The sequence below is a fragment of the Rhipicephalus microplus genome, unplaced genomic scaffold (assembly GCF_043290135.1).
Source record: "Rhipicephalus microplus isolate Deutch F79 unplaced genomic scaffold, USDA_Rmic scaffold_12, whole genome shotgun sequence".
Classification (NCBI taxonomy): domain Eukaryota; kingdom Metazoa; phylum Arthropoda; class Arachnida; order Ixodida; family Ixodidae; genus Rhipicephalus; species Rhipicephalus microplus.
This window is the reverse complement of record NW_027464585.1, coordinates 23779876-23806660: the sequence shown is the minus strand read 5'-3', so window position 1 is coordinate 23806660 and position 26785 is coordinate 23779876. Positions and strand designations below refer to the sequence as shown.

At 43.6% G+C, this 26785-nt stretch overlaps 1 protein-coding gene across 4 annotated transcripts in view; it reads left to right on the top strand.

Moving 5' to 3' along the window:
• Positions 1–26785, top strand: part of LOC119166698 (uncharacterized) — a 133047-nt gene that overhangs the window by 60547 nt on the left and 45715 nt on the right. For 3 of the 4 annotated variants that reach the window (XR_012888464.1, XM_075882413.1, XM_075882412.1), the window contains 2 exons: positions 3265–3328; positions 12261–13703. The exons of the other annotated variant lie outside the window; for it this stretch is intronic. Coding sequence is in view for 2 of the 3 variants with exons in the window: in XM_075882413.1 (XP_075738528.1) it covers positions 3265–3328; positions 12261–12292 (96 nt within the window). In the remaining variant the exon portion in view is untranslated. Of the gene's footprint in view, positions 1–3264; positions 3329–12260; positions 13704–26785 lie in introns of those variants that run through there. 4 annotated transcript variants of the gene reach the window in all.

The window sequence follows — 26785 nt, the reverse complement described above, 5'->3', positions numbered from 1 at the left end:
TTGGTGCGTTCACCGTCCACCTTGTGTGGCCTACGACAACCCAATATGCGTCTTTCCGTCCCAGGAATAAGAACTAGAAAAGTCCTTTCTAGCTTGGCCTTGAAGCAAACAACTCTGGACTGTTTGCACACCTTCTGCGCTGACAGAATCCACGTATACATGGACGGCTCTACCAACCAGTCTAGCTCCACCGGTGCCACCTTCATCCCATCGCGATACATCATCACCTACAAACTTTGTCACGTGAGCACATTGACTGGTTTGAAAATCCGAACCAGTCGCTCTGCGGAGAGATCACGCAAGCAACGAAGTTTGCCGAGACTTTGGGGCATGGCGCCTGGTAGCTTTTAGTCAAAAAGCGCTGGTTCCGCGCAGACCAGCCGGCTCATGCAGGTGGTTCAAACACGGAACCCCGCCGAGAGTACTAAAACATCTAACATCGGGGTCGTTGAGATGATCGCTCCGAAAGAGACGATAGCGGAAAGTACTTTTGGCGAAGACTGCAATTTTTCGCGTTTCTGTGGCCTTTGGATTTAGGTTTTTGAGAAAGTAAGGGAGCGCTGACTTACTATATTAAGTAAATATATCCCGGGTAGCATATTTGGAAGATGAATGTGCGCAAAACTGTAAGTAAGGCCCACACGTATGCTCTTCACATTGCTGGCTGTACGTGATTGCATGCAACGCTGCACAAATTGCTGCCTATGTGAAGGTCATGAAAACACTTCTCAGACGCCTCAGATGTGTAATGATGCGATGAAAGTTTCAAACCGGTCCTCGCATTCTGTTCTAGAAGCGGAACGTATCGAGCAGACGAACTAACCGTGAAAACTGCGAACCTGGAAGTTGCTGTACTCGTGCAGAAAATGGGTGCTACATAGATTCGTGGGCCTTAGTTATTTGCCTGCTCAATTTAACTGTATGTACCTCTCAAGGCTTTTTGGGGCACCAGTTTGAACAAGATGCTTAATTTTCCTCCTGGTGTATAAAGCCGTGAGCATCGCGGCTTGCAGTGAAATAAGTCGGCTTTTTCTTTCTACTTTTTCATTAACTTGAGAAACTCGAATGGTTACGGTAAAATGGAGACCGTTCACAGTGTTGAAAGACGACCACAAACGCGTGAAAACAAGCTGCAGCGTGTGCTGTTTGAAGCAGGTACAAAACTTCAATCATTTCAACAGAACTTCCGGCCACCAACACTCAGCGGCGCCACAGTCAAGATGAGCTAGCTGCACACCAGCTTTGCTTTGAGGCTGCCTTGCGTGCAAGCTCTGATAATAATTATTATTATGCTTGAATCGGACTGTAATGCACGCAGCTTATTCCATCTTGCAATGCACCTTTAAATGTTGTTTTCTCTCATTCGTACTTTGAGCACTTGACATTATTGGTTCTTGGGTCTTACTAAGTCACCGTGTTCCAGAACGTGCCACTGGTGACGATTATCGTGTGCTACGTTCGCCTTAGTTCCTTCAGTGCTAAAGAGCTGCGGCATACAATATTGACGTTTTGAACTTTCTCAGGCATGGACGTTTCTTTGTGTCATGAAATGATATTTACCATTAGTATCTATCTATATATAACTACATTTTTTGTAAACTTCAGTTATGCGAGTGGACTTGAGGCTCCACGTGTGCTGTTAGAGCTTAAATTTGACTCACCATGTGATTTGCTTCAAGTCACTGCCCTTAATTTTGGCGTTATGCGGTTTATTTTAGATAGGCGGCCCTCACTTCCTATTTCCACTGTCTGTGAAAAGAGCCGAAAATCTCTCGATTATTAAAGGTTAAAATTACTCCTTATTTGAAAAGGTCATGAAAAACAAATAATTATTTACGGTAAAAAATAAAAATTCACCATGTTTACGTATTAGGCTGCAGAGCTAGAGAGGCTGTACGCATAATATGACACACACTCAGGTGCAACGTTCAATGCACAAGGCTCCCGCTGCTCCGCACCCACCTCGCATGCAGGTGCAGGAGTTGCACCAGCGCTACGCTCCGTGTCTGGGTTGGGTGGTTCGCCTATTCGAGAATGAGGACACGATCGAATTCGAATGGTTGCTGGGGCTGGTGCCGCTCGCGGTGACCACAAGGGCAAGGAGATCGTGTGCCGGTTCGCCAGCAGCGTGCAGAGCGGCGAACTCTTCTACACCAAATCCAATGGGCTACGCAGCATCGAAAGAAAGTATGACTCGGGGATTCCATACAAGTTTATTTTTATCCTGCAGGTTAAACTTAAGTGGACACGCATATATTTGCACAAATGAGGTTGATTACATGCTGTATGACGAAAGGCAATGTGTAAAGGCACTTACAGAGTAAAAGACAATCTTTCTCTCTCTATTTCCTCATTTATCTATTTTTCTTTTTATTAACTTCACTTCACTTTATTACCTTAAAGTACCGGTGATGGGGTTATTATACATAAAGGGTGGGTTAACAAGTGGAGGTTACAGAGAGTGATCTTCTGACAAACAATATGAATTCATGTTTTGCGCAAACGTTGGTGAACAAGTGATGGCTGCAATGTCGCAGGGAAGGCCATTCCATTCCACTGCTGTGCGAAGAAAAAATGAGGCAGCAAAAGTTGTAGTGCGAGCGCGTGAGCGTGCGATTGAGTGAGGACGGGGATTCTTTTCTCTCTCTCTCTTTCTCTTTTCCTTGGTTTCTTTTTTTTCTGCTTCCTGGCTTAAAGGTAGCAGAACGCAATAATCTAAGGACAGTTAGACCAGGCGACAAAACCACGTGCATCAGTAACAAGACATTAAATTTTTGTATGGTGTCAAAAATAGCCTAGCTAAATGCACTTTAGGGTATACTGTTTCTTCTATTTTACACTAAGCTATATCCTAAACGAGATGTGCGTAATTCCAACTTTTGTCACGTTGACGCGGTAAATATTTTGTAATTAACTTGTTTGTGTAGCATTTAAAGTGCCACAATAAATAGAGTAAAATTTCAGTTATCAATTTTTAGTTGTGGGCCAACCAGAGACTGAGAAGTGGCGGAGGCTCCCCAATTGGCAGGCTGTGCCACTCAAGCTCCTGGTTCTCAAGGAACTTTATTCCTCCTTCTTAATAATAATCATTTGGCAAGTTCGGTTATAAATATGTTCCTTGACGTGAAGCTGCCTTTCAGGAAAGCAGGCTCCCTGCTTGAAAAAGATCCCGGTCTTGGCTTTTCATTGAATTTCAGATTTATAAACCGTAATTAACAGGTGTTAGGTGACTATAATGTTACGTCGCTCTATCATTTGCATCAGGAGGCTGGAACGTATCCCTGTGGCCTCCAACTTCTACCCAGTGACATCGTGGGCATTTCTAGTGGTGAGTGAACATCACTCATGTATTTACTAATCTGCAGATTTGTAAAGATTTTGCTGTAATGCTGTGGTCATTCGATTACATTTTAAAAATATTCAAATATTACGTCAATATTGATTGATTGATATGTGAAGTTTAACGTCACAAAACCAACATATGATTATGAGAGACGCCGTAGTGGAAGGCTCCGGAAATTTCGACCATCTGGGGTTCTTTAACGTCCGCCCAAATCTGAGCACACGGGCCTACAACATTTCCCCCTCCATCGGAAATGCAGCCGCCGCAGCCGGAATTTCATCCCACAACCTGCGGGTCAGCAGCCGAGTACCTTAGCCACTAGACCACCGCGGTGGGGCATTACGTCATTATATTCTATTTATTAAGCTAATGACCAATATTTGTGAAAGGGCTCGGAATACTTAAAGAACCATGGATGATGGAGAAATCAGTAGCACACGAAAGTAAAACCTGTCTTTAAAAAAGTACTTTAAGAAGAAATATTTTAAGTATATACAATAAATTTGGCAACGTCCATTGACAGCTACAGCAGCGCTTAGCGTGGAAGCATTCCCGTTGGCGCTTAGTCATGCATCTCGACGACCAACTTCCATCATCAATGATTACCTTTGTGGTCGTAGATGCTTGTGGACCGGCTACTCTGCCTCCATCCGAGAAAGATTGCCACCAATGTTTGTACAACAGAACTGTGCTGGCAGGGCCGGGTAATTTGGTAAGAACCTGTAATCCTGGAAGGCTCAACGTGGGATTGTGTTCCTTGTGAGAACGCTGAAACACTGGGCTGGACGAGAAGGCGAGCCCATGTAATCCAGCTTGGGGAGCAGTCCTCGTCGTCTGGACAAGGGTCTGTGCCGGAACAGTGTGGGCAGTTGGGCGCCCCCCACGTAATCCACCCTAATTGGAGCCGCGACCGTTGACCACAGCTCTCACGTGGTGCATCAGGGGCAACGTGCACTTTCTCGGGCATATTGCATGGCCAAGAGGGAGAGCGTATTCACCAACACCTGGTGGCGAGGCATAGGGTGCTCTTGAAGGCTAGTGCCGGGAAAGCGTGTGGTAACAAAACGCAGCGCATATTAGTCTTCGGGTACCTTATTGTGCCTGTCCAATAGTGGCCTCGTCCACGCCGGCACCCAATTACTCCAGTTTCCAAATATGAATCGTACACTTCTAAATCTAACCCTGATTGGACTGGTCGAGCAACTACCACTGCACAACTTTCTATCTACGCGGACGACTTCGGCATTTGAACATCAGGTGTGACAAGGCATCAGCTACGCGCACGACTTTAGAAGGCTAATACAACGACATCATGCTACCTTCGTAAACAAGGTCTCGATGACTCCCGCGGAAAATGTGCAATGGTAGCGTTCACGCGGAAACCGATGTCTGCTTACAGCATATCGATTAACGGGGAAGACATATCGGTCAGCAGAAGCCACAGGTTCTTGGGGATAATGATGGACAGAAACATGTCGTGGACTCCACACGTGAACTATGTGAAGAAGCGGATTATTGCAACATATCACATGTTCAAATTCTTTGCAAGAAAGAAATGAAAAATGCCCATACCATCTATGCTACAACCGTAAAGAGCATTGTTTATCGGTTTCTTGCGATACACTGCAGCTTACCTGAAGTATCTAACACCGGAAAGACCAACCTGCGCACAATTCAGAGCATTCAAGCCCAAGCACTTAAAATAAGCCTTGGATTACCCCCACAGTGCTTCGACAGCTGAAACCTTTGCCATCACTAAAGATCACTCAATCAGGACGCATATTATTACCGAGACAATGCGCATGCACCTCAGGCATTATGCCAGAACCCCTTCCCACCACCTGGTGAGCCTCGCTGCTGAGAGGCCCCGCACGACATACGGTGCCACTGTCTGCAAGCATCGCTCATCGTTTAGTGAGGCGTACCCACCTGCATCAAAGCCACTGCTTCCTCCTTGGAGCTTGAGCCGGCCGCGAGTTTCCCAGGAATGCGGAGAAAATCATACTTACCGACACATGCCCTAAAACAACCAAGTCTATTTCTACTGGAACAAAGCTATCGTAACCACGTGCACATTTACACGGATAGCTCGATACGCCGTCCAGTTTAGGTGGAGCAGCGGTTATACCATCCCAAGGGGTAACTCGGCGCTTTAAGACTTCACATGCGACGACGTCTACGACCGTAGAACTCGAGGCTTTGCGTAGTGCACTGGAACTCATCAGTTCTGAAAAAAGACCAAGTCAAGGGGCTGTGTTTTCTGACTCAAAACCAGCAATACAGTGTCTAAGGTCAGTTTTTCCTACGCGGATGCCACGACCAGTTGACCTACCAAACCATAAAACTTCACCACCTCTTAATACAAAAAGTCCACGCCATCGTCTTTCAATGGTTACCTGGGCATTGGGGGTATAAGCGAAAATTATTCTGCAGACCATGCTGCTCACAAGTAACACGAAAAAGCAAAAAGCGTTCTGATTCCGCTCTCATGAGCGGACGCGGCGATGCAGATTCGTCAACTGGCCCACAATCTCACACCGACCGAGCGGAAAGCACCAAGCGTATGACGTACAAGACTGCACGAGCTTGACCCTTCACTACAAATCCAGCTTCCCTCAGGCCTACATCGACGTGAAGCTTCGCTTCTCTATCGCCTTTGGCTGGGAGTTGTTGCACGAAAGTTTATAGCACGTTAATCAGAAGGACCGACAGTGCGGCATGCGATGTTAGCGGCACCGATGAAAATATCGAACACCTTCTATGCCACTGTCTTCGATTGGTCTCAGACAGACAAGTACGTGCCAATGCAACGCGGTGACTGGATGATCGGCGTCTTTCTGTGCAGGTGCTTGTAAAGCAGTGTGCACATTCCTCGACAACCCACAAGGCAGTGAAAGCCCTGCTGTGTTTCTTGAGAAAGACGTGTTTGTGTGAATGCCTCTGTCTTGTGGCGAACATCTACACGCTGCAGTGAAATCACTATCTCTCCTTTTTTCTTTTCCTTATCTTTCCTCTTTCTCATTTTTCTTGTCCCCTTCCCTAGTCCCCCAGTGTAAGATAGCCGACCGGATGTCTTTCTGGTCAACCTCCCTGCCGTCTCCAATTTGTCGCTTCCTTCCTCCTTCCTTCCTGAGGGCCATTTCATCTCGACACAGTTCTTTGAGCGTCACGGTGTCCAGTGACTGGTCCGGTGCTGAGGAATGCACAGTCATCCTGCTAGTCACGTCGTCGTAAGAGATAAGAAATGTCGTTGAGCTCCGCTAACTTTTGCTTGCGTAGCACGGAAACGTCTCAGGGCTCTGCCAACGATGATGATAGTGTCACCATTACGTGTGCCGGATGACAAGACCGTGATGCCGAACCATAGGCTCGCTTCCCAGTAGACGGTGATGTCGAGCAGAACGTTGAGCACAAAGAGTGGAAAACCTTTCAACCCAGAAGCGGCCGCGGGATGCGCCTACGGTAACTTACAGTTACTCGTAAACGTCGTGAAGTTCTAATCTTCCGAGTTCCTGGTCGTATCTAGGCGCCGCTTAGCAACGTTGGAGGCCATATATCTGCAGGAGAAACGGGCTCAAAGGCACGTAGAGTCTGCGTGAGACAGAAAAGAAAATGCAGTCGAGGTGAGAGAAAACAAACAAGACAACCTTTACGATAGTGCTCGGTGTAGTTGTTTATGCCGTTTTTTGTCCTGCATTGCAGCCTCCAGCTTAAACAGTCCAACTGTGTGTACTTGCGCTTTTGAAGGGCATTAACAGCATTCGCGCACGTGTGCACGCGTGCGTGCCTCTCACATTTACGACCGTGTTTGCCATATGGTACGGTTACAATCACCCACACTTGTGTGTCTGTTTAAAATAATTGCGTTCATAATCAACGTGAATAGTGCTAACGCAAAGTATTTAAACCGACACACACAAGCGTAGGGGGCTATCACCAGACGGCAAACATGGTCGTAGATGTGTGAGGCACGCACGCACACCTGGGCGACATTCACAAGCGTAAACTCAAATCATTTGCCAACTGTTCCTCCATGTTTAGTCTAGCATGTGCTGAACACGCATGGTACCTCCTCAAATACGCGGCTTCAAGTTACACCATGCTCTTTTATTTCACTTGTCATCAAAGCGTGCTTCTGTCTTTTAAAAGCAGTAGATGAACTATTTCGATTAATGTGACATCATTTTCTGATTTACTTTGTGTTCATAAGAAACTGTGCACGCTTTAGAGCACAATACGCACGCGGCTAAGGGAAAGCCGTAGCTTGTCCTGATCCCTTCGAGGACGGCCAACGTTAATGACTTTGTTTTAAAAAAGTTATTTTTTATGTACACATCAATAATTATGCGCAAAAGCTCAGTGTTTAGGAACCTATTTACATTTTCACATTTTTACATCACAAAAACTAACATTTTCACGTAGAGTAACAGCGGAAATCTAATAAACATATTAACAAATGCATATCACTCACTACTGACACAGTAGAATATAGGTTAAATAGTTAAACAGGTAGGGGCACAAACTCTTTCATCGTGAACATCAACTTGGTGGTAGAATCGCTTCCGTCAATAGCATAGTACGTAGGCAGCTATACTTTATGAATTGCTCACTAGATGGGGTCTGCGCCTAGAAGTAAAATTGTGTATAATATCACTAGATGGTGGTAAGGTATTTTTATAGTTGATTATAAACGTGGGGGTTTGACGGACAGACGGGCGAATGGATGGATGGACAGATCGACCAACCGAATCATCACCACTGACTCCGAGGAATCGTGTAATGTCTTTGACGCTGTTGTGTTGTTAAGGTATACAGAGTGCACCATCATTTCAATCACTTATCGACTGCAACGCAAAGAATATCGTTAGAACCTCTGGGAAAGCAGAGGGCTTCAAAAATTACTAACGAATACTGTGTCATCATCATCAGCCTGGCTACGCCTACTGCAGGGCAACGCCCTCTCCCATGATCCACCAATCAACCCGGCCTTGTGCTTTTCGTTGCCGCGTTATACCTGTGAATATTTTAGAGCGGCCCTGCAACACTTTTTGAGCATAGTCAGAAAACTAGGCCGATCGGTAGAAGAGGCTTCAAGAACACGCAAGCCCAATAATATATGGCAGTATGCGGCCACGAATAGACAATAAATTATCAAACTCAGCTGAAAATTGCATTCTTTTGTCTCGACAAATGACGAAGGACGCTCAAAAATCACTAGTAAAAAACTATCTGTCAGCCATTGGCTGATTTGAACATGTCGCACTCGGTCGTTACAGAGCGCGACATGTCGCGCTCGGCCACAGGAGGTCGCTACATGTCCATTCGTACGCACACTAAAAAGCCGCGCATTCGAAGAAAAAAAGAAAAGAAAAAAAGTACTCAAGGTCACGAGCTGCGCGTGACTAATTTTCTTTGCCCATGCCATCTCTCCCTGCTTACCTTTCAGTGCTTTTCATGGGACGAGAAAAGATAGAATGCAACTGCAGCATGCGGTAAATCATTGTAACTCCACTCGTACTGGACGGATTCCTAAAATTTTTGCGGTGTTGAATTCGTGCGGCAATAAGCTCTTCCAGTGCCTTAATTCAACTGTTAGTTGAAAAAGTGTTTCAGAGTCCCTTTAATATCATCGGCCCACCTAACTTTCTGTCTCCCATTCGTGCGTTAGCCTTTTCTGAGAATCCAGTGATTTCCCCTAATGACCAACGGTTATTCTGCCTACGTTCTACAAGGCCGGTCCATGTCCAGTTCTTCTTCTCGGTTTCAACTGTGATATCCTTAACCCTGGTTTGTTCCCTGACCCACTCTGCTCTCTTCTTGTCTCCTAAGGTTACATCCATCATTTTCCTTTCCGTCGCTCGCTGTGTAGTCCTCAATTTATGCTGAACCCTCTCTGTAAGCCTCCACTTTTCTGCTCCGTAGGTATAAATACTGGCAAGATTCAGCTCTTATATACATTTCTCTTGAGAGTTAGTGGCATATTACCATTCATGCTTCGTGAATGCTTGCCGGATGTGATCCATTTTATTCTTAATCTTCTAGTTATTTCACTCTCGTGGTTTGGCTTCGCGGTTACTGCCTGTTTTTAGTAGACATATCTTTACAACTTCCAGTGTCTCTCCACCTATCGCGAAGTGCTATTCTCTGCCGAGAATGTTGTACGTTATTTTTGTGCATAATAATTATCAGACCTACTGTCGTGTCAAGTTCAGCAATCATGAGCTGCAATTTGTTCCCAAGGTTATGTCATCAACGAATCACAGGTATTCTCTATTAACTCTTCCTCTAGCTCTTGCCAATCTAGGGTCGTCGAAAACTCCTGTAAACAATAAACAATTGTATCGGGCCAGTAGGCACGCGGTGAAGAGCTCCCGAGAGATCGTGTCTTCCTACCTTACACCCTTGTTTTATAGCGAAAGTTGTTTTGAGATCACAACTTCGGTCACGCGAAGCGCTGTAGTTGTCCGTCACCGCCGCCGGTGCTCGTAAACACATCTCACGAAATTAAAAAAGGAAACCTCTTACCAATGACACAGTGGGGCTCGAGCCCGCGGCTGCTCTGTGCCAACCCAGTATTTTACCACTGAGCCACGGCGGTATTTGCGACTTGTTGGCAAACTTGCCTTCGGCAGGCTTGATGTCGGAAAAGCAATTGCGTTAATACGACTGATAAAGCGTTTTAAAACAGAGAAAAAATAGCCAGTCGCCGCTCAATGCGAAAAGTGTAACGAATGGGTCGTCCAATGCTCCACCAATTCACTACAAAAGCATGTTCTTAATCACCTATTAAGTGTGCCGCGTACCCACTTCACACATCATTCCTAATCGTCGTCAGCCACTGCATGAACAATTGTCACAAAATTCCTCACAATAGTTAAGCGGATACCACGCTTCTCAGATGAATGACGAAAAATAGTATAGCAGATGCCGGCCTACCTCCCAAAATTTCTTAATATTTGTGCTGCAGTGGGTATTAAGCAAGTGTGCTTGCGGCAGTTCCGCGATGAGTGTCTAGAAAAAGCTCTGGAAGGGCGTTCTTCTAGCTTTCGCTGTGCTGTGCTGGGCCTTCCGCGCAGTCCTGGCGTTTTATTGTGATTATTTCGCTTTTTTCATGGAGAACCATGGCAGTGGTGGATGCACTGCAGATTTCTTCCAGTATGTTTATGTTATGTTCTTCGATGTCCTGGTGCGTGCATTGCTGCTGATGTCTCTATTGAGTCAAATGCCTTGTCGTAATCTATGAAAGCTATGTATATATGGCTGGCTTGTATTCCGCGCATTTCTCAATTACCTGATTCATAGTATGAATATGGTCTATTGTAGAGTAGCCTGTACAAAATTCTGCTTGATTCTGTGGTTGATTTAACTATAATGTCGCCTTAATTTTACAAACTATTAGTTTTGTAAATAGTTTAGAGAGTTGTATACTTCCAATACTGAGTATTGGAAGTATAAATTGGAACACCTTTATTTAACGGGAACGAACCTTTATGGAATCTACTTTATCTAGAAGCGGACAAAATACTTCTTGAAGAACGCTCTAACTGCTTCAAACGCCTTTAAATGCTGAGCTTCGTGACACTTAATTGTCACAACTCTCAGAAGCAACCCAGGATATAGTTTCTAATATAGTTGGGACAAGGTAACTTGCAATTTTGTGAAGATATATGTCCTGGAGTTTAAAACAGATCACGAAAGTTTACTGCTTAGAATAATACGCTATAAAGCAGGTGGGGAGCACTGTCACATTTAGATTATTTGGTGAGCACTCCTTTTTTTCGTCATATCCACTCGCTAATTGCAGTCGAAAATACGTAACGGCTGCTTAGAAGGGCGCAGTGACATTTTACTCCGCTGAAATCTAAAACGATTGTATGACGCTATTAAATCGCCTGCAGTGCTTGATCAGGCGCAATATTTTTGTCTTGGGTAGGGAAGAAAGGAGCGCACACTATTGAGTGAATATTCATTCGAAGCGCTCTCCACCGAAGATGGAGAGCACTTTGAATGAATGGGTTACCCAAATAATGGGCTACCCAAATTATATTTTTATTTTTAGAGGCCAGCAGGTAAAGACCACAAGTACTCATAATTTCTCGGACAGTACATTTTAAGACAGCACCATACGTTCGATGTTAGCACAATACTGGTTTTCGCCCTATGTCATAATGAAGCCAGCTTGTGATGCGGTGTGCTGATCAGTTATGAATATTGGAAAGCGACTGAAATTAGTATGCGCAGTGTGTGATGACTAGAGTTTTGTTGAGTGCATGGTCACATGCCGAGAATCATCAAGCCTTGAGAAGACGTGTTTTAATGGCTAAACAAACCCACCACGGTGGTGTAATGGCTAAGGCACTCGGCTACTGACCGGCAGGTCGCGGGATCAAAGCCAGGCCGCGGCGGCTGCATTTTAGATAGAGGTGAAAATGCTTGAGGCCCGTGTGCTTAGATTTAGTTTCACTTAAAGAGCCCAGGTCGTCGAAATTTCTGGACCCCATCACAATACGATGTCTCTAATAGTCATATGGTGGTTTTGGGACGTTGAACCCCAAGAAGTATTATAATTAGTAGTATTGGCTGAAAAAAATCATATCGAACAAAGACTCTTTACACGACGTGTAATACCATCATTGTCTATATAGCTCTCACGGTGGCTACTTCTTTCGCTTCCAATGCAGAAGTGACAGTTTTCTTTGCATTCTTATTTTTTGAACGACGCTTTACTTGCATCCTGGAACCCAAGTTTGTTAAAGGGTCACGAACAATTATAACGGCACAAGAAATATGCAATAGCAAATACGTGAAACAAGTGCATCAACAATTGCTCGCTAAAATAAGACTGTGATCCACTCGCGTATTTTTACCTCAGTAAGATATCTCGCCTGTAGTTTTACGTTCAGCTTCTTCATTCTAGATCTGGACCTGGTGAACAGCTTCACGTGGTGAACAGCTGAACGGGACATCCTGACTGCCGGAAGCCAGGGCAACAGTGAAGAAAACAACAAGGCGGCCATGGCGGTCATCACGAGCTTGCTGGAAGCTGAAGCTGGACTTGGTGGACCGGCGGACTTCAGTGGCATGCCATGGCCCGTGCCTTGAAACACCCGTTTGCACTCCTGTTTACGCGGACGTCTCGCTAACCGTTCCTCGCGTCTAACAGAGAAGAATACAGCATATATGGACACTCGTGCGAAGATATTGCATCTAGTCTGTATTCACTCCACAGTGCGTGTACGTTACCGCACAGAGTAAGTCACGCTTCGGTGAAGATCGAGCCCAGCACGAAACGTTTCAAAGAACTGACTTCTATCTCTACCAGTGTGGTTCACGGTAAACTGCGAAGCATGCTCGTCGTAGAGTGCTGGTTTTATTATTTAGGCTTTCTGTGTTTTAAAAGCGAGCTCTGCTTCTACACAGCGATGTCGGTTGTGCTCTACTATTTCCCTGTCCATAGATTGACGTGGGACCATGTCATACCACCACTTCGCAAGCATCGTTAAGATAAACACTATACAGTTGTGCTGTGCATTTCCCGGATGCATAAACGCACACAATTAGAATCGCAGGCCTCAGAAACAGATTAACTAAGTAGCACTGCGACGAAGCACTCCGCTGACAGTGGTAAAAATCACTTGCAATCTTATTGGAACACGTTAGAAGCTTTTTGTAGAGTACTCCTAAAACAGGCAATACAAGTGTCAGATTTACCTCATTTCTGCGTTGTCTTTTTTGCAAAGCGTCAGCCGACGCCCATACTGTGAGTCCTCGAAGGCACGTGATCTGATGCGGGCTTTGACTGATCCGCAGTTAGAAGAGATAGAGGTACGATTCCTGGGACCCATCATGTCACATTCTATAAGTCCAGTCGTCACAGCAGTGTTGGCGATATGATGTGAACCAAAACAGCCCTCTACTTGTGGCAAATGTAAATAAGTTAAAACTGAGCAACAGTCCGAGTCACGTTGTGTAACTTTGAACGGTTTGCTCTAATCACGCTGTGTTTTAATTCCAATGATCTTAACGATATTCGTCAATGTTTCGTTCGTGGCATAAATTAGAAAAGCTAATGGAGATATGCAGCCAACTAGACTGAGTGATGATTCTGTGTTCGCCTAAAGAGTCCACTGTGACAGTTTTATATTATAAGAAATAGCGCAATGATATTTCAAGGTGGATATGAGGAAAACCCACGGCAAGTGTGCTCGTCGAATGAAGAACCGCATATGCAAATATTTGTGTCAAGATCAATCAAGGTCATTACATAAGATCACGATGTTATTGGTTGTTCTATGCCCTACTGTATTAAAGTCATTCACTTTCTCCTGTTCAAAATGCAGTTGAAGTTGAAGGATTATGACATGCTTGTCGCTGTTGTCGTCATTCTTGTACCCTTGTGCCATTGGAGGATTGTTTGTTTGCGCGAGCTCCACGACAAGCAATTCTGTGATAGAAAAAGACGATGTTTCTAATGAGCCTAACTCTGGGTACATCGCACAGGTAACACACGACCCCAATTTGAAGCATTCTATTCAGCGATGCCTTGGGTATTTGAAATTTATTCGCAAAATGTTCACGTGGAACAGTGTCCTACGAAGCTACCCAAGGGTGCTACTTTTTTATTCAGTGCGTTTATTGGTGAGCCTTCTTACAGCGAGTGAGTCCTGCGGAGCCCCGCAAGGTAGCGAAGGCTTATGAAAGGGAGAAATGAATTTGACAGCCACACACTCTTAGCATAAAGTAAGGAAGAAATGCGCAAGAATTTCTCGGTACAAAGATCTTCTAGTTGAAGGAAAGTTAGTCCTGTTTCCCGGACAAAGAAGAATTTTTCTTCAACTAGAACAATTTCGCCTATGTACTCTTGTTCTTTTCTTAATGTGGGAGAGAGAGAGAGAAAAACGAAGAAGAAAGGCAGGGAGGTTAATCAAGATAGAATATCGGTCATTGGGCTACTCTACTGAACCAGAAATCTATGGCAGAAAAAATGGCTCACACGGTAAAATATCTTCACTAAAAGAAGGTCGGCCTAACTTCTGCAAGTGTGCTTTTTTAGCCCAGTGACTGAGACCATTGAAGTGTGGCACCGTGTGTTCAAATATAAGCACAGCCTCGAAGATTTCCTTTATTTCATAGGCCTATTTATCTTCAACGCATTAATAAGGTTGAAAGATGCACACACCCCGTAGACCTGTGTTTTTTGCCCGGTTGTTAATACATTCGCCTTTGAAGCGTGGGGACCTTGGTTCGAATCTCAGTGCAGCATTGCTATTTTTTTTTGCTTGAATCGTGAATTTCTTAATGGCGCATTCACGAGGTTCAGTGATCCTGTGCACGCCTGGGCTTTTAGCTTAATGCACTCGTCTTGGAGCGCGAGCCAGTGGTTACGAAACTAAACAGAGCCTACAAGTTTTATTCGTTTTTTATATATATATATGTTTCTTCAGTCGGATACGTAATACGTGACAGGGAGATGAATGAATGGGCAGACAAGTTTAGTCATCGAGGCGGCTTCTATGCCATCGACGTATGTAGAAGCTCCACTCACAGTCTGCTTTCCAAGTAGTGTAAGTAAATCAAGTCATCAATTATTCTTAGTAGTCGAGTAAGAAAACGGATAATGCAGTGCAGGCAAATAAGCAGGATATGTCCCAAGGTTACAAACTGCAGGCTAGAGGTGAATAATAAGCGTGAAAGTCAGTGTAAGAAACTCTGGGATAGCGGCTCAACTTTAGTGTGACGTAACACCTTGCAAAGATGGACCTCCTGTGCGCGTAAGAACCTCCCGAGCAGAGGAGTGATGCCGACAGCGAGGACACGCTGATTTACTCTACGGCCAGCGACGAAAGCTCCGATGAAGGCTACTTCATGCCTGTGACAAGGCGGCAGCGAAAAAGAAGGCTAGTGATGCCGTCTTTAACAACAAATAAGAATGCAGCGAAGACGCGAGAGCACCAACCTCTCGTTACATACATTTAATTAAAAAAAAAGAGGCGAGAGCCCACGATATACACAACTCTGTTTCTGCCGCTCGAGGCGGCTCATAGTCTCAACCGGCTCAATCGTCAACTCCCGTCTAGGTCTCTTGAGGAACTCGCCCAGAGAGAGATCGCGGACGTGCGGATCAATGGCCGTAAGAATACCTTCGCGGTAGACGTCACTTAAGAAAGCACATTGTAAGTGCTGAGCAATGTCAAGATGTTGGATAACATCAATGTTCGCTCATATACACCTGATGGCCGCGACTCTACAGCAGGTGTCATTTACGACGTCAACATTTCCATCAGTGAAAGTGACTTTGCTGCTCGCATCAAACAGGTGTCTGCAGAACTTACCATACTGCAAGCTCGTCGCCTTGGCAAATCACGCTGCGTGAAGCTCGTGTTCAAGGGTGACAGCCTTCCATCGCAAGTCAAGGTCGGCCATTTTCGACACACAGTGCGACCCTTTGTACCAAAGCCCCTTCAATGCCCGAAATGTTATGGATTAGGACAAGTCAGTGCTGTTTGTACAAACCTGGCTGTGTCTTCGCTATGCTCAGAATCACATAGCGCAGACGCTTGCCAGGCAGAACTTCAAAAATGTTGAAACTGTCATGGCCCTCACGAAGCATCATCAAAAGATTGACCAATCATGAAAAAGGAAATGCAAGTGTTGAGGCAAATGGTCCGGGATGGCTCAACTCACAGGGAGGCCGCTGCCCAAGTACGACGCCGGCGGTCTCGTCGCCAGAGGCCCCTGAGGAGACCCAGTGCCGAAGCAAGGATTGAACCTCACCAAATGACCACCGGCATAACACCTCAAGCGTCCAGACACGTCGACAACAAATCCTCCAAGCAAGACAAGAGCATCACCGGCTCGCCTGAAGCATGGCCAGCGCTGCCAACGATAGACCTGCCGTTTGAGCCGCCGCATCGCTCGTCTACAATCACTTCGGAACAAGAATGCGGTGATAGTCGCGACAAATAAATAGTAGCCATGGTAAAGGCCCTTATGAATACCATTCATATGCTCCGCACTAGCATTGACAGTCCGGCTGCTAAGAGTGCACTTCAGTTAGTGGATGCACTGAAGCCGGTGCTATCAAGTCTGGAAAGGCACCATGGCTCCGCCTCTGCAAGCCTTTCGTAAAGAGGTCAAAGGAGCTTCAATATTTCAGTGGAATGCCCAAGGCCTCAAGCCCCGCATTTCTGATATCCGACAATTTGTGCTTAAAAACCAGTTTCCAATTATTGTTATCTGTGTGCTACGGCTACACAATGCAATATGACTATCCAGGTATGAAGCCTTCAAGTCCGCTACCTGCAACGAACAGAGTAAAGTCATTGTATATATCAGCTGCGACCTTACCTATATCGAGCACCGTGTAGCACTACACGATGACAACCAGTATGTCTGCTTGACAGTTAAACGTAGAGACCTCAATTTTACGCTGGTAGGCGCATATATATCACCTTCGAACCGTTTTGGACCTGAAAGATTACGTGTACTGTTAACAACAACACCTGGACCATGGATCATCACCGGAGCTTTCAACGCTCACCACCCACTGTGGGGAAGTCAGAAGACAGACAGTTGCGGAAGGCCAGTATTCTCCTTTGCTTTGGAGCAGCAGCTGCTTTGTGTAAACGACGGAAGCCCAACGTTTCTACGGGGAACGACATACAGCTCCTGCCTTGACTTGAAATTTGTGTTACGAAGCCTAAATGGAAAGGTCAAGTGGTTCGCAGACTATGAAACTATGAAAGCGACCACATACCAACTTATTTAAAGATCAAGGGCCGGAAAAAATCGCCAAACTACGATACTTCGACTCGCATCAACTGGACAAAGTTCATGTCACTGACGGAAAAGAGGTGTCAAGAAAATAAAGCACCTCCTCTTGACACCCTCGAGGATATGATTACAGGTGCTACTCAAGAAGCGACCTATAATAATCAACATACTTCAGAATATTGTCAACATCAAGCGGAATTGGAACGGCTAAGAGCGATCCGTCGTCATGGAGAACGAAGAAATAGGCACACTAAGCCCACCCTTACAAAAATCCTATATATGGACTTATATAAAAATCCCCATATAAGGCTACATCAGGAATTGGGCTTATCTGGCCCATATATGGAATCCCCATATATGGGCCGTATATAACCTGATATGTCCAAATCCTGATATAGCCATTTATGGGCCTTATATCCCCATATATGGGTGTTGCTGTATATGGCCATATATGGCTATATATAGAAGCATCCATATAAGGTCTTATATGGATGCTTTCATATATGGCCTTATATGGATACCTTTATATAAAGCCATTCAAATGATTCATCTATATTAGTTCAGCCTGTGTCACCGGCAAAAAATATAGCTGCTCAAATCATTCTTCAGCTAGAAATATACCTGTTTGTTGAAAGGTCTGCATGCAGTCAGAATCATCTCCAAAACAAAGGCAGTACATACCCCCTGAACATTCTTGTTCAATTAAGTTATCCTCAATATATCTCAAGTTATTCTCAACAACTATTTGCTAGAATGTAACTTGGCATCATATTTAAAGTTTGTGGTGGGCACATGTCACTGTTAGTCCACTTTTCCTGAAGAGATACATTCTTTGTGCTTAAATTTATTGCTTACTTATCGACACTTTTTTATTTATCCATTTATTTCATTACCCACAGCACCAATTGGCATTACATTGGGGGAGCATTTACGAAAAGTAGAACACAAAAAATACATAGTCAGCCAAACAAATAATCAGTCACCTGAATCACAATCTGCAAGAAAAATTCATATATATATCGGAACATGTTCTAACATATTAATCGGAACACCTCTAACATGAAATAAAACAAATATTTGGGAGTGTAGAGGCAATGCTACAAGGCAGCTGGTTCCATCTTGTAATTTTTTTGGTAAAAAATCATTTCGAAACACGTCAGTCTTGCATGCAATTATTCTTATCTTGAACCTATGGTCAACACGGTCTGAGACATACTACGGTGCAAGTAAATATTCCGCTTTATCGATTCCGACTTGACAAAAATAAATAGCATAAAAGAACTCAATTTGAGTTTCGTAAAGATATCTTTCACAGTGTGTTATGTTTAAAACTTTTCTCGTGTGTCAATGGAGCGTCCATAGTCAGTCAAAACGAAATATTGACTTGCTATTGACCGTATGAACTGCGTGTGCATTGAATAACTTAAATGAGTTGATAATCAACTTTTAAGGAGTTCAGTCGAAAGTGATTGGTATGCAAGCTTGTTATGTACAAGTATTGTGACTAATGACCTATAGAACGACTGCTAAATATGGTGTCTATAGGTCTCTGTGCGCGTGGGAACACAGGCATTTAACAATATTTCTTGCCAACGGGACCCTAAAAATGTACTTTGTAAACGTAATCCGCTTTCCATTTTGCCTATAATGCATCATTACCGTAACAGTGGTAAAGAGTTCATTCTGCAGAAATTCCGGTGTAGGCATCGGTGGCTCCGTGAAAAATCGTCTTGTCAATGATCGAAAATTGAGAGAATGCAAATAAAACAAATATTATAAATTTTCGGGTTTGAGTGATGATCGAAATCATGCAGACGATTTGCATGGCATGCAAGTGCTCTACCACACAGCTATGCATCTGCTTGGAAATAAAGCATGAATAACTTTCTCTTGTTGTAAATGCAAGAAAAATAACTGTCATGCTTAACAAATATATGTATCCTACATACAGGTTTCACAACACAACATTTAATATCGCAGCTATATTGCATGATACAAGTGTGCATTGTCATCAAGCATCACAACACGTTATTACCAACGTGACTTCGTGGTCTAAAGACAGCCAACCATTACAAAAGGCACACTGGTTACTGCACGTATTCCCTCACGACTGCGTAGTGGGTGCATAAAGTTCTAAAACATTTTACACACATTATATTGAGAAGCACGTTCTGCTGGGCGAGTTGGTACTTCATCTTAACTTAGTTGCGCGAAAAAATTTGAAGTGCGAAAGGAAGACACCTGGACACAGTGCACACTAACAACTGAAACTTCATTGGAGAAAACAGACATATGTATGCGGTTACAACACGTGAGGTGGAAAAAAATGATTAGATGAGCAGACATCTGATCATTTTCTTTCACAGTGTGGACATCGTGTGGTGGACGGCACTGCGCTGTCGTGTGGGAAGTATTATTTAGAATTTATGTATATAATTGTAGATCACAAAGCTTCTCTAAAGAAATTAACAACCATTCTCTAACCAATCATCATATTGTAGAGAGTGTGGCTGCGCGCCCTTGTTTGGAATATGGTAGTTAAAGCTAGATTCAGTGACACGGTATAGCGCGGAAAATTGGAGAGGCGTATTTCATAAACAAAGCTGGGGATTCATATGTCACGTAACTCTCACTTATGTTGCTTGCTACTGAGGTAGCTTTCCTGGAAGCGCATCAGTTATTCAATCTGTCTGCTCATCTAATCCTTTTCTTTCACCGCACGTGTTCTCGTAACCGCATATACACGTATGTCTGTTTTCTCCAACAATGTTTCCGTTGTCAGTGTGTGCTGCGTCTAGGTGTCTTCCTTTTGTATTTCAATTTTTTCGCGCGACTCAGTAATTACATAATATATCTTGTTCTTTAAACTATGTTACCCCTGTTTTACACAAAATGCAGCCATGTGCGAAACCTTCATGGAGACACTTTCAACCTTCTCAATTACACAGTACTTTTCCACAATTAAATTTGTTCAAGTAGCATCATGCAATAAAGAGTACACACTAAGTGATTGAATTACGCACAAGAAACAGGATCGATACTGCTATCACGTTCAACTGTGAAAATCGGAGCTTAACGGTCCCCCAGTTTTTTCACACAGTAGCAAGCCCTAATGCATCATACCAGTTTATTTGTCGGCTTGCGTAAAACTATCTACAGTGCTCACGGATTAAAACGTGACATCACATTATTTTGTGTAACTATGTATGCGGGTATGCGCAGTTCCTCAAGATAACCACGCGATGTTGCGACATCAGTAACGATAATGTCGCCTGTGGTGTACGCATTCCAGTCAAATTTACACCTATATCACCCTGATTGTAGATGGCGGAAACAAAATTACGGGCTATTCTTAAGTTTTTCCATTTGGATCCGTGACATAGAACCCTGTTTTGAAGAATCAAACTAGCAACAAAATTTTAACTGCGGGTCCTTATCAAAACACACGTAAATATAAAAACAAGTGGAACGTAGCCGAAGAAAGATAAATTCAAACGCAAGACAAATTCAAACGTGGGCTCATAAATCTCATGACACCCTTGGAGTTGGAGATTTTCAACTCTTTTTTATTTGTAATTGCGCAAGTTGTAATTTATCCTTGGTTTTTCCTCAAGCGTTAAAATGAGAAAAATACAACACAAGTATATTTACATCAATATATTTATGAAAAGTACAATGGCACGAAACCAACATTTTCCTGGCGTAGATTTTTTGATTAAATAGAGCACTGTCTGAATCAAGTGAAAAAAAGAAAGTGTTGTCGTATCGCTTAAACAAAACAGCCTAATGACGTAACCATGATTAGCATAAAGTTATTTACTCAGCAAGCATGCAATGTGGTATGTTTTTGAGTTATCATATTATTTATGAACAACGTGCAAAGGTAATGAAAATGATGAACTTACCTTAACATTTACCCGAGACTTGTCTTTCAAGGAGCCTGTTAATCCTGATAACCTATTCACACCTTAAAGCCACCACGTCCATTCGTACTGCTTTAGGAAGAAGTTTTGAAGGAACGCTTGCCCGCAAGCATGGGTATTCATTTTTTTCTCGCACGAAAAGTGGACGATCGCCAATCCAGCAGCGTACAGACGCACACGCACACAAAAACACTTCCACGTCCGTCCACAATTTCGCCACGTACAGCGAAGTAGATTCCTGAGAGCTGCGCAATTATCTTGTGTAAATTGGAGCAGTAGTTGAACACGAAATAAGAGCAAAAGGAATGAAAATTAACAAACTCGATCAGCACGGCACCCATGACTCCGGCGAGCAAAAAAAACAATGACGCGGACGGATACAGTGCATGCAGGCTTGACAATGAATATTGCAATGGACACTACATTACTCCTTGAGATCAATGATTTACGCACTTTTCACTAGAACTAAACTTTCCTGAGCCCATTGGCGAACGACGTTTTATTTTTTTAACAATTATTGACGCAATATTATTACCATACGACTGAATGTTTGTGCAAACTATTTTCTTCGTCGTTACTTGAAATGGGCCGCGGCACTCTCTTTCCTGCTGTGTCGACAGATTGTTGTATGCCACGGCAGGGCTACATGGTGCCTACGCGCCGCGCTTCTTCGAACAACTTTCTCCGAATTTTCCACTCATGCGACGGGCGCCCTTTTTTGTATTTTTTTTACTGTGCGCACCCCTTGCAACCTAGCAGTCAGGCGAGTTTTTTTCGGACAATGGACTTCAACTTTCTCCCGCGGGCCCAGAAAGCTGCACGTGCAAGTCCTTTGAGACAGGCATTCCGTGGAGCTGAAATCGCTGCTTCGTGTAAGCTGGCTACGAAGACGCGTTTCAGCCAAATTTTTATCTTATTTCGCAAGCATTTATAATGATAATATTAATATTCAATCAACCAATAATCAATCAATCATTTTTTAACCTACCCAAGAACAACCATAGGGTCTTTCATGCTGGCGCGCGCGAAAAGAAAACAAAAACAAACAATACATTACAGACTGTCCACAGAAATGCAAATCAATAAAAAGACCAAAAACGAGCAGTCGAAAAGAAACCATCGCACAATGGAAACAACAAATAAAAGAGTAGATATTCATGGAATGGGACTGAAAAATAATGTGGAATATACATAACCGTGCCGAAGGCTTTCTGAAAGACGGAAAAGGGAAGAATCTGTGCATGTGCAAAGCTACGTTAGGACAGGGCAGCCCTCACTGACAAAAAAAATGACTGTAGACTATGAAAAACATAACAAATTAACAAAGTTGACGTTAGATAGACTCGGTATTCTGTAAAGGGTAGAGTGTTGAAAGAAGCTGGCAGGTACATGCAACGGTCGATTCTCTCTCGATAACTTACGCAGACTTTCAAAATTATTACAACCGAGAAGGGCAGAATATCTCACCCTGAACTAGCTTGTAAAGAAATAACAGCTCAGCGCGATTTTGCCGGCCGTTAACTGATGGCAAATATAATATTCTAGCAGTGTTGAAAGGATTCTAGTGAAACGATGAGAGTAAATGCTTATGAAATTTTTCTGGACTCACTCAGTGGCGCTACTGCTGGATTTAGCAAGGCCATTCTAAATCAAATATGCATATGTAATCATCTTGACCACGACATATCGTGGTGTAGAATTTGTAGAAGGCTGTAGGAGAAACGGATTCTCGCGAGATGTTGAGCCAACAGGAAGAGAATGAAGACCTCGCATGGCAGCACATTTAATGCAAGTAGAAAAAATTCAGCATGCTATCAAAAAGAACACCAAGATAACTGACCTCATAAAACTTACATAACGACACAGTATGACAGCATATGAATTTGCGGTTAGACGTTTTGCGATATACAACAACAACAACAACATTATTAATAATAATAATAATAATAATAATAATAATAATAATAATATTATTAATAATAATAATATTAATAATAATAATAATAATAACAATAATACACTCATATCATTCCGACATGGCCGAAAATATCTAGCCACATTGAATGAAATGCCAGTGTCCGGGTGCCCATGAATCTCTATACGCGAGTGTGCACTTGCGCAGTTTGGTGGGTATGTACCAGCATACATATCTTATAAGTAAGTGCGCTACCGTGTTGGGGTTGAAAGGATATGTTCGCAAGCAGTTTGAATCGCTACGCGCCTGCACAGCAAGGGGCTGTTTACATAATGTAGAGTTTGGCTTAGGTATCACGCCAGCCCGCAAAAAAATGTGTCATACTAATTGTATTCACAAGGCAATGTTTAGGCTAATCCTGATGATGGCACGTGCGCTTTTGTGACCTCGACCAAGTAATGACACACCGACACAAAATAGAAGTTTTGTGAATTCGGCAGCATACGTTAAATGTTGCTATAAAGCTTCAGCATTTCATTACATGGTCCAATAAATATGTATCACGTGTGAGTCAGTTGCACCTTTCTTAACGTACATGTCTATGACGTGAGATTTATTTGACGCTTGCAAACATTACGCTAAATATAATTGTTCACTTGTGCAATCATAAAATTTTCGATAAATTTACTATGTGCACAGCCAGGAACATTATACGTAGCCAAAGTAAACGCAAGATGTATTTTTGCAATAAATTAGTACAACTTCCATCTTGAATGTATTCATAATAGGGCCTGCAAGTTGCATTCACGTAAGTTCTTTTTGTTTTTGAAAATACTCTCTTAAACATTGCACTGCGCATGCAATTATAGTAAATGGCTGCTGAAAGCAATCGCAGATGAGGGGTCAACAGGATTAATAGAAATCTTGTTATATGAAGGGAGCATATAGCCATCAAAACTTTCAAATAATCAGAAATTTTGTGCACCGAGGTGGAAGCTAAAAGTGCATTGAAATTACTATTTCTTGCTGCCACTTTGAACAATGCAATAATGTGAACAATATAAGTTGCATGCATTTTGTCTTTACATAATACTATATAGGATTGCTCTATAATAATAGCGAGGTTCGGAAGCTTCAATACGTTTTGTGACTTGACACGATTCCTTCCTTGTAAAACATGTCTGCTCTTGTATACATTATTTACGTCGTATTATTTGCAACTTATTGTTTCAAACCTAAATGCCATGAAAAATGTACGAGTTAAATTACACGAATGCATGCATATATGCATTCAACTGAGTTGCAACTATCACGTACACAAAGCTGACCTGAAATTTCGGTTTTTTTGCATGGCAAAAACAACATATATATTTAATACTCCTATCGTTATGAAAAATAAGCAGGTCAGCTTTTTGTACAAATTGTTATATATTACAATTCGCATAAAAGTGTGATCACGGTGCTAAATATATACGTGGTTCATCCCAAATAAGAGAGCACTTCCACATATAAGGATCCACTTGATATGTTATATATGGTGTGGCCGTGCCTTATTTGGCCGGATTTGACTCCTTATATGGGCCAACCGCGTCATATATGGCCGTATATAACCCCATACATGAACCGACTCCGCCAGATATACATTTATATATGCTTATATGTGGCCACATATGCTGTCATATATGCTTATATGTGGCCACATATGCTGCCATATATGCTTATATATGGCCAGATATAACTTATATATGGGCCATGGCGTTTCCGTAAGGGCATTCACGACTTGAGGGAGGCAAGGCGCCTACAGAAAAAAATTCAGTGGCGAATCAATTAATTCACTTCAGCCCTTTCGCTGGAAATATCTGTGTGAATCGTTGGATCCACACAAGCCTTTGACGCAGACATGAAGGATTGTTCGTGGCCTACGAACATCGCCACATCAACATTGCCCCTTCAAGTGTCTCTCTCTCCACCAAGGCCATACCGAAATGGAAGTAGCAGAAGATTTCTGCATGAAAGTTGCCGGTCAGGCGTCCGCGTGCACCACGCGCCACCTAGAAAACGCTCCAGTTTCCAGAGATTCAAGAACGAACACCTTTTTCTCTCTAGAGGAACTACAAGCGGCCTTGACGGCATGCAAACGATCTTCATCGCCTGGTCCGGATGGGATCACGTACATGGCTCTTTGCAACCTCGGAGAAGCAGCTCGACGGGCCCTTGTATTCGTGTACAACGACTCGTGGAGCAGCGAATTTATCCCTCATTCATGGAAATCCAGCTACCTCCTCCCTGTGCTTAAACCAGGCAAATCTCCTCGGCACTTGACCTTTTATCGCTTTATCGCGCTTACCAGCTGTTTCGGGAAAGTGATGGAGAGGATGATTTTGACTCGCTTAGAGTGGTACCTGGAGCACCACGAGGTATACCCTCATGCTATGACGGGCTTTCGGCGTGGGCGGTCCGCAAATGATAACGTTATAGACCTGGTCTCATCTGTTCAGTATCAAAAAAAAAGTGAAACGTTTATCTGCGGGGTTGTTCTTGGACGTGAAAGGTGCATACGATAACGTATCACATGAAGCCATTCTGGATGTCATGGAAAATGTTGGATTAGGGTGTCGGGTTTACAAATAGATCCACAGCTATCTGAAAGGCAGAACTTTCTTTATACAGTCGGAGAATGGCACAACAAAGCATCATTGCAACCGTCGTGGTGTGCCTCAAGGTGGTGTTCTTAGCCCCACTCTTTTCAATCTAGCGCTACTCGGCCTGGTTAATGCACTTCCAGAATCTGTCCATCTATCACTATATGCAGATGACATCTGCATCTGGGCGTCAGGTGTAACACGCCTTCATTTGCGTGCCCTGCTTCAGAGAGCGGCTACAATAGCGACAAAGTACCTGGAAGAACGGGTACTAGAGCTGTCATCAGAGAAATACTCGCTTATAGCATTTACGCATAAGGCGATGAGCCCATATGTTATTAAAATCAACGAACACACGATCAACTACGTGAAGACCCACCGATTCCTCAGAGTCATAATCGATCGCGACCTCTCCTGGAGCCCTCACATCGCCCACATGAAAACTAAACTCACCATGATCACCCACGTACTGGGGTTTCTTGCTGGAAAAACGTGGCGTGCATCGGTACGAGCAATGCTTCAACTCTACACTGTTCTGTTCCTCTATTATATGTGCTACAGCTTACCCGTGGTTTGCGGGATCCAAAGAACAAACTTGCGCGTCCTCCAGTCGATCCGAGCCCAAGCACTGAGAATATGCCTGGGTCTCCCGAGATGCGCGTCTACAGCAGCGACAGTCATCATTGCGCGTGATTATCCAGTGAACGCATACATCCGCGTAGACGCTTTGATAATCCACATAAGACATTTCGCTGAGCTTCCATCTCATCACCTCGCCTCACTTCGAACTTCTAGGCCCCACTCAGCATTGCGCAGTGCTTCCATTGCACTTCACGCATGCAGCACGGCCGCCGATACCATTATGGTGCCTGCACCCACTCAAAGCCCTACTTACAATTCCTGACATCCGAAATAAGAAAAAGTCGTCGCATACAGCCCTTAAACAGGCCACATTACTCTTTCGGCAAGTGAAGCACAACGGACGCCTTCACATTTACACGGATGGCTCGGTGTCTTCAGTAAGCTCTGCAGGGGCTGTGGTTATTCCCGCAAGGCACATCACAATTAAATTCATGACATCGCAATTGACGTCGTCGACAGCTGCAGAACTCGCCGCCATACGTGCAGCTCTGGAGTTTATAGTGGAAGAACCTTCGGGAATTTGGTCTATCTTCTCGAACTCGAAGGC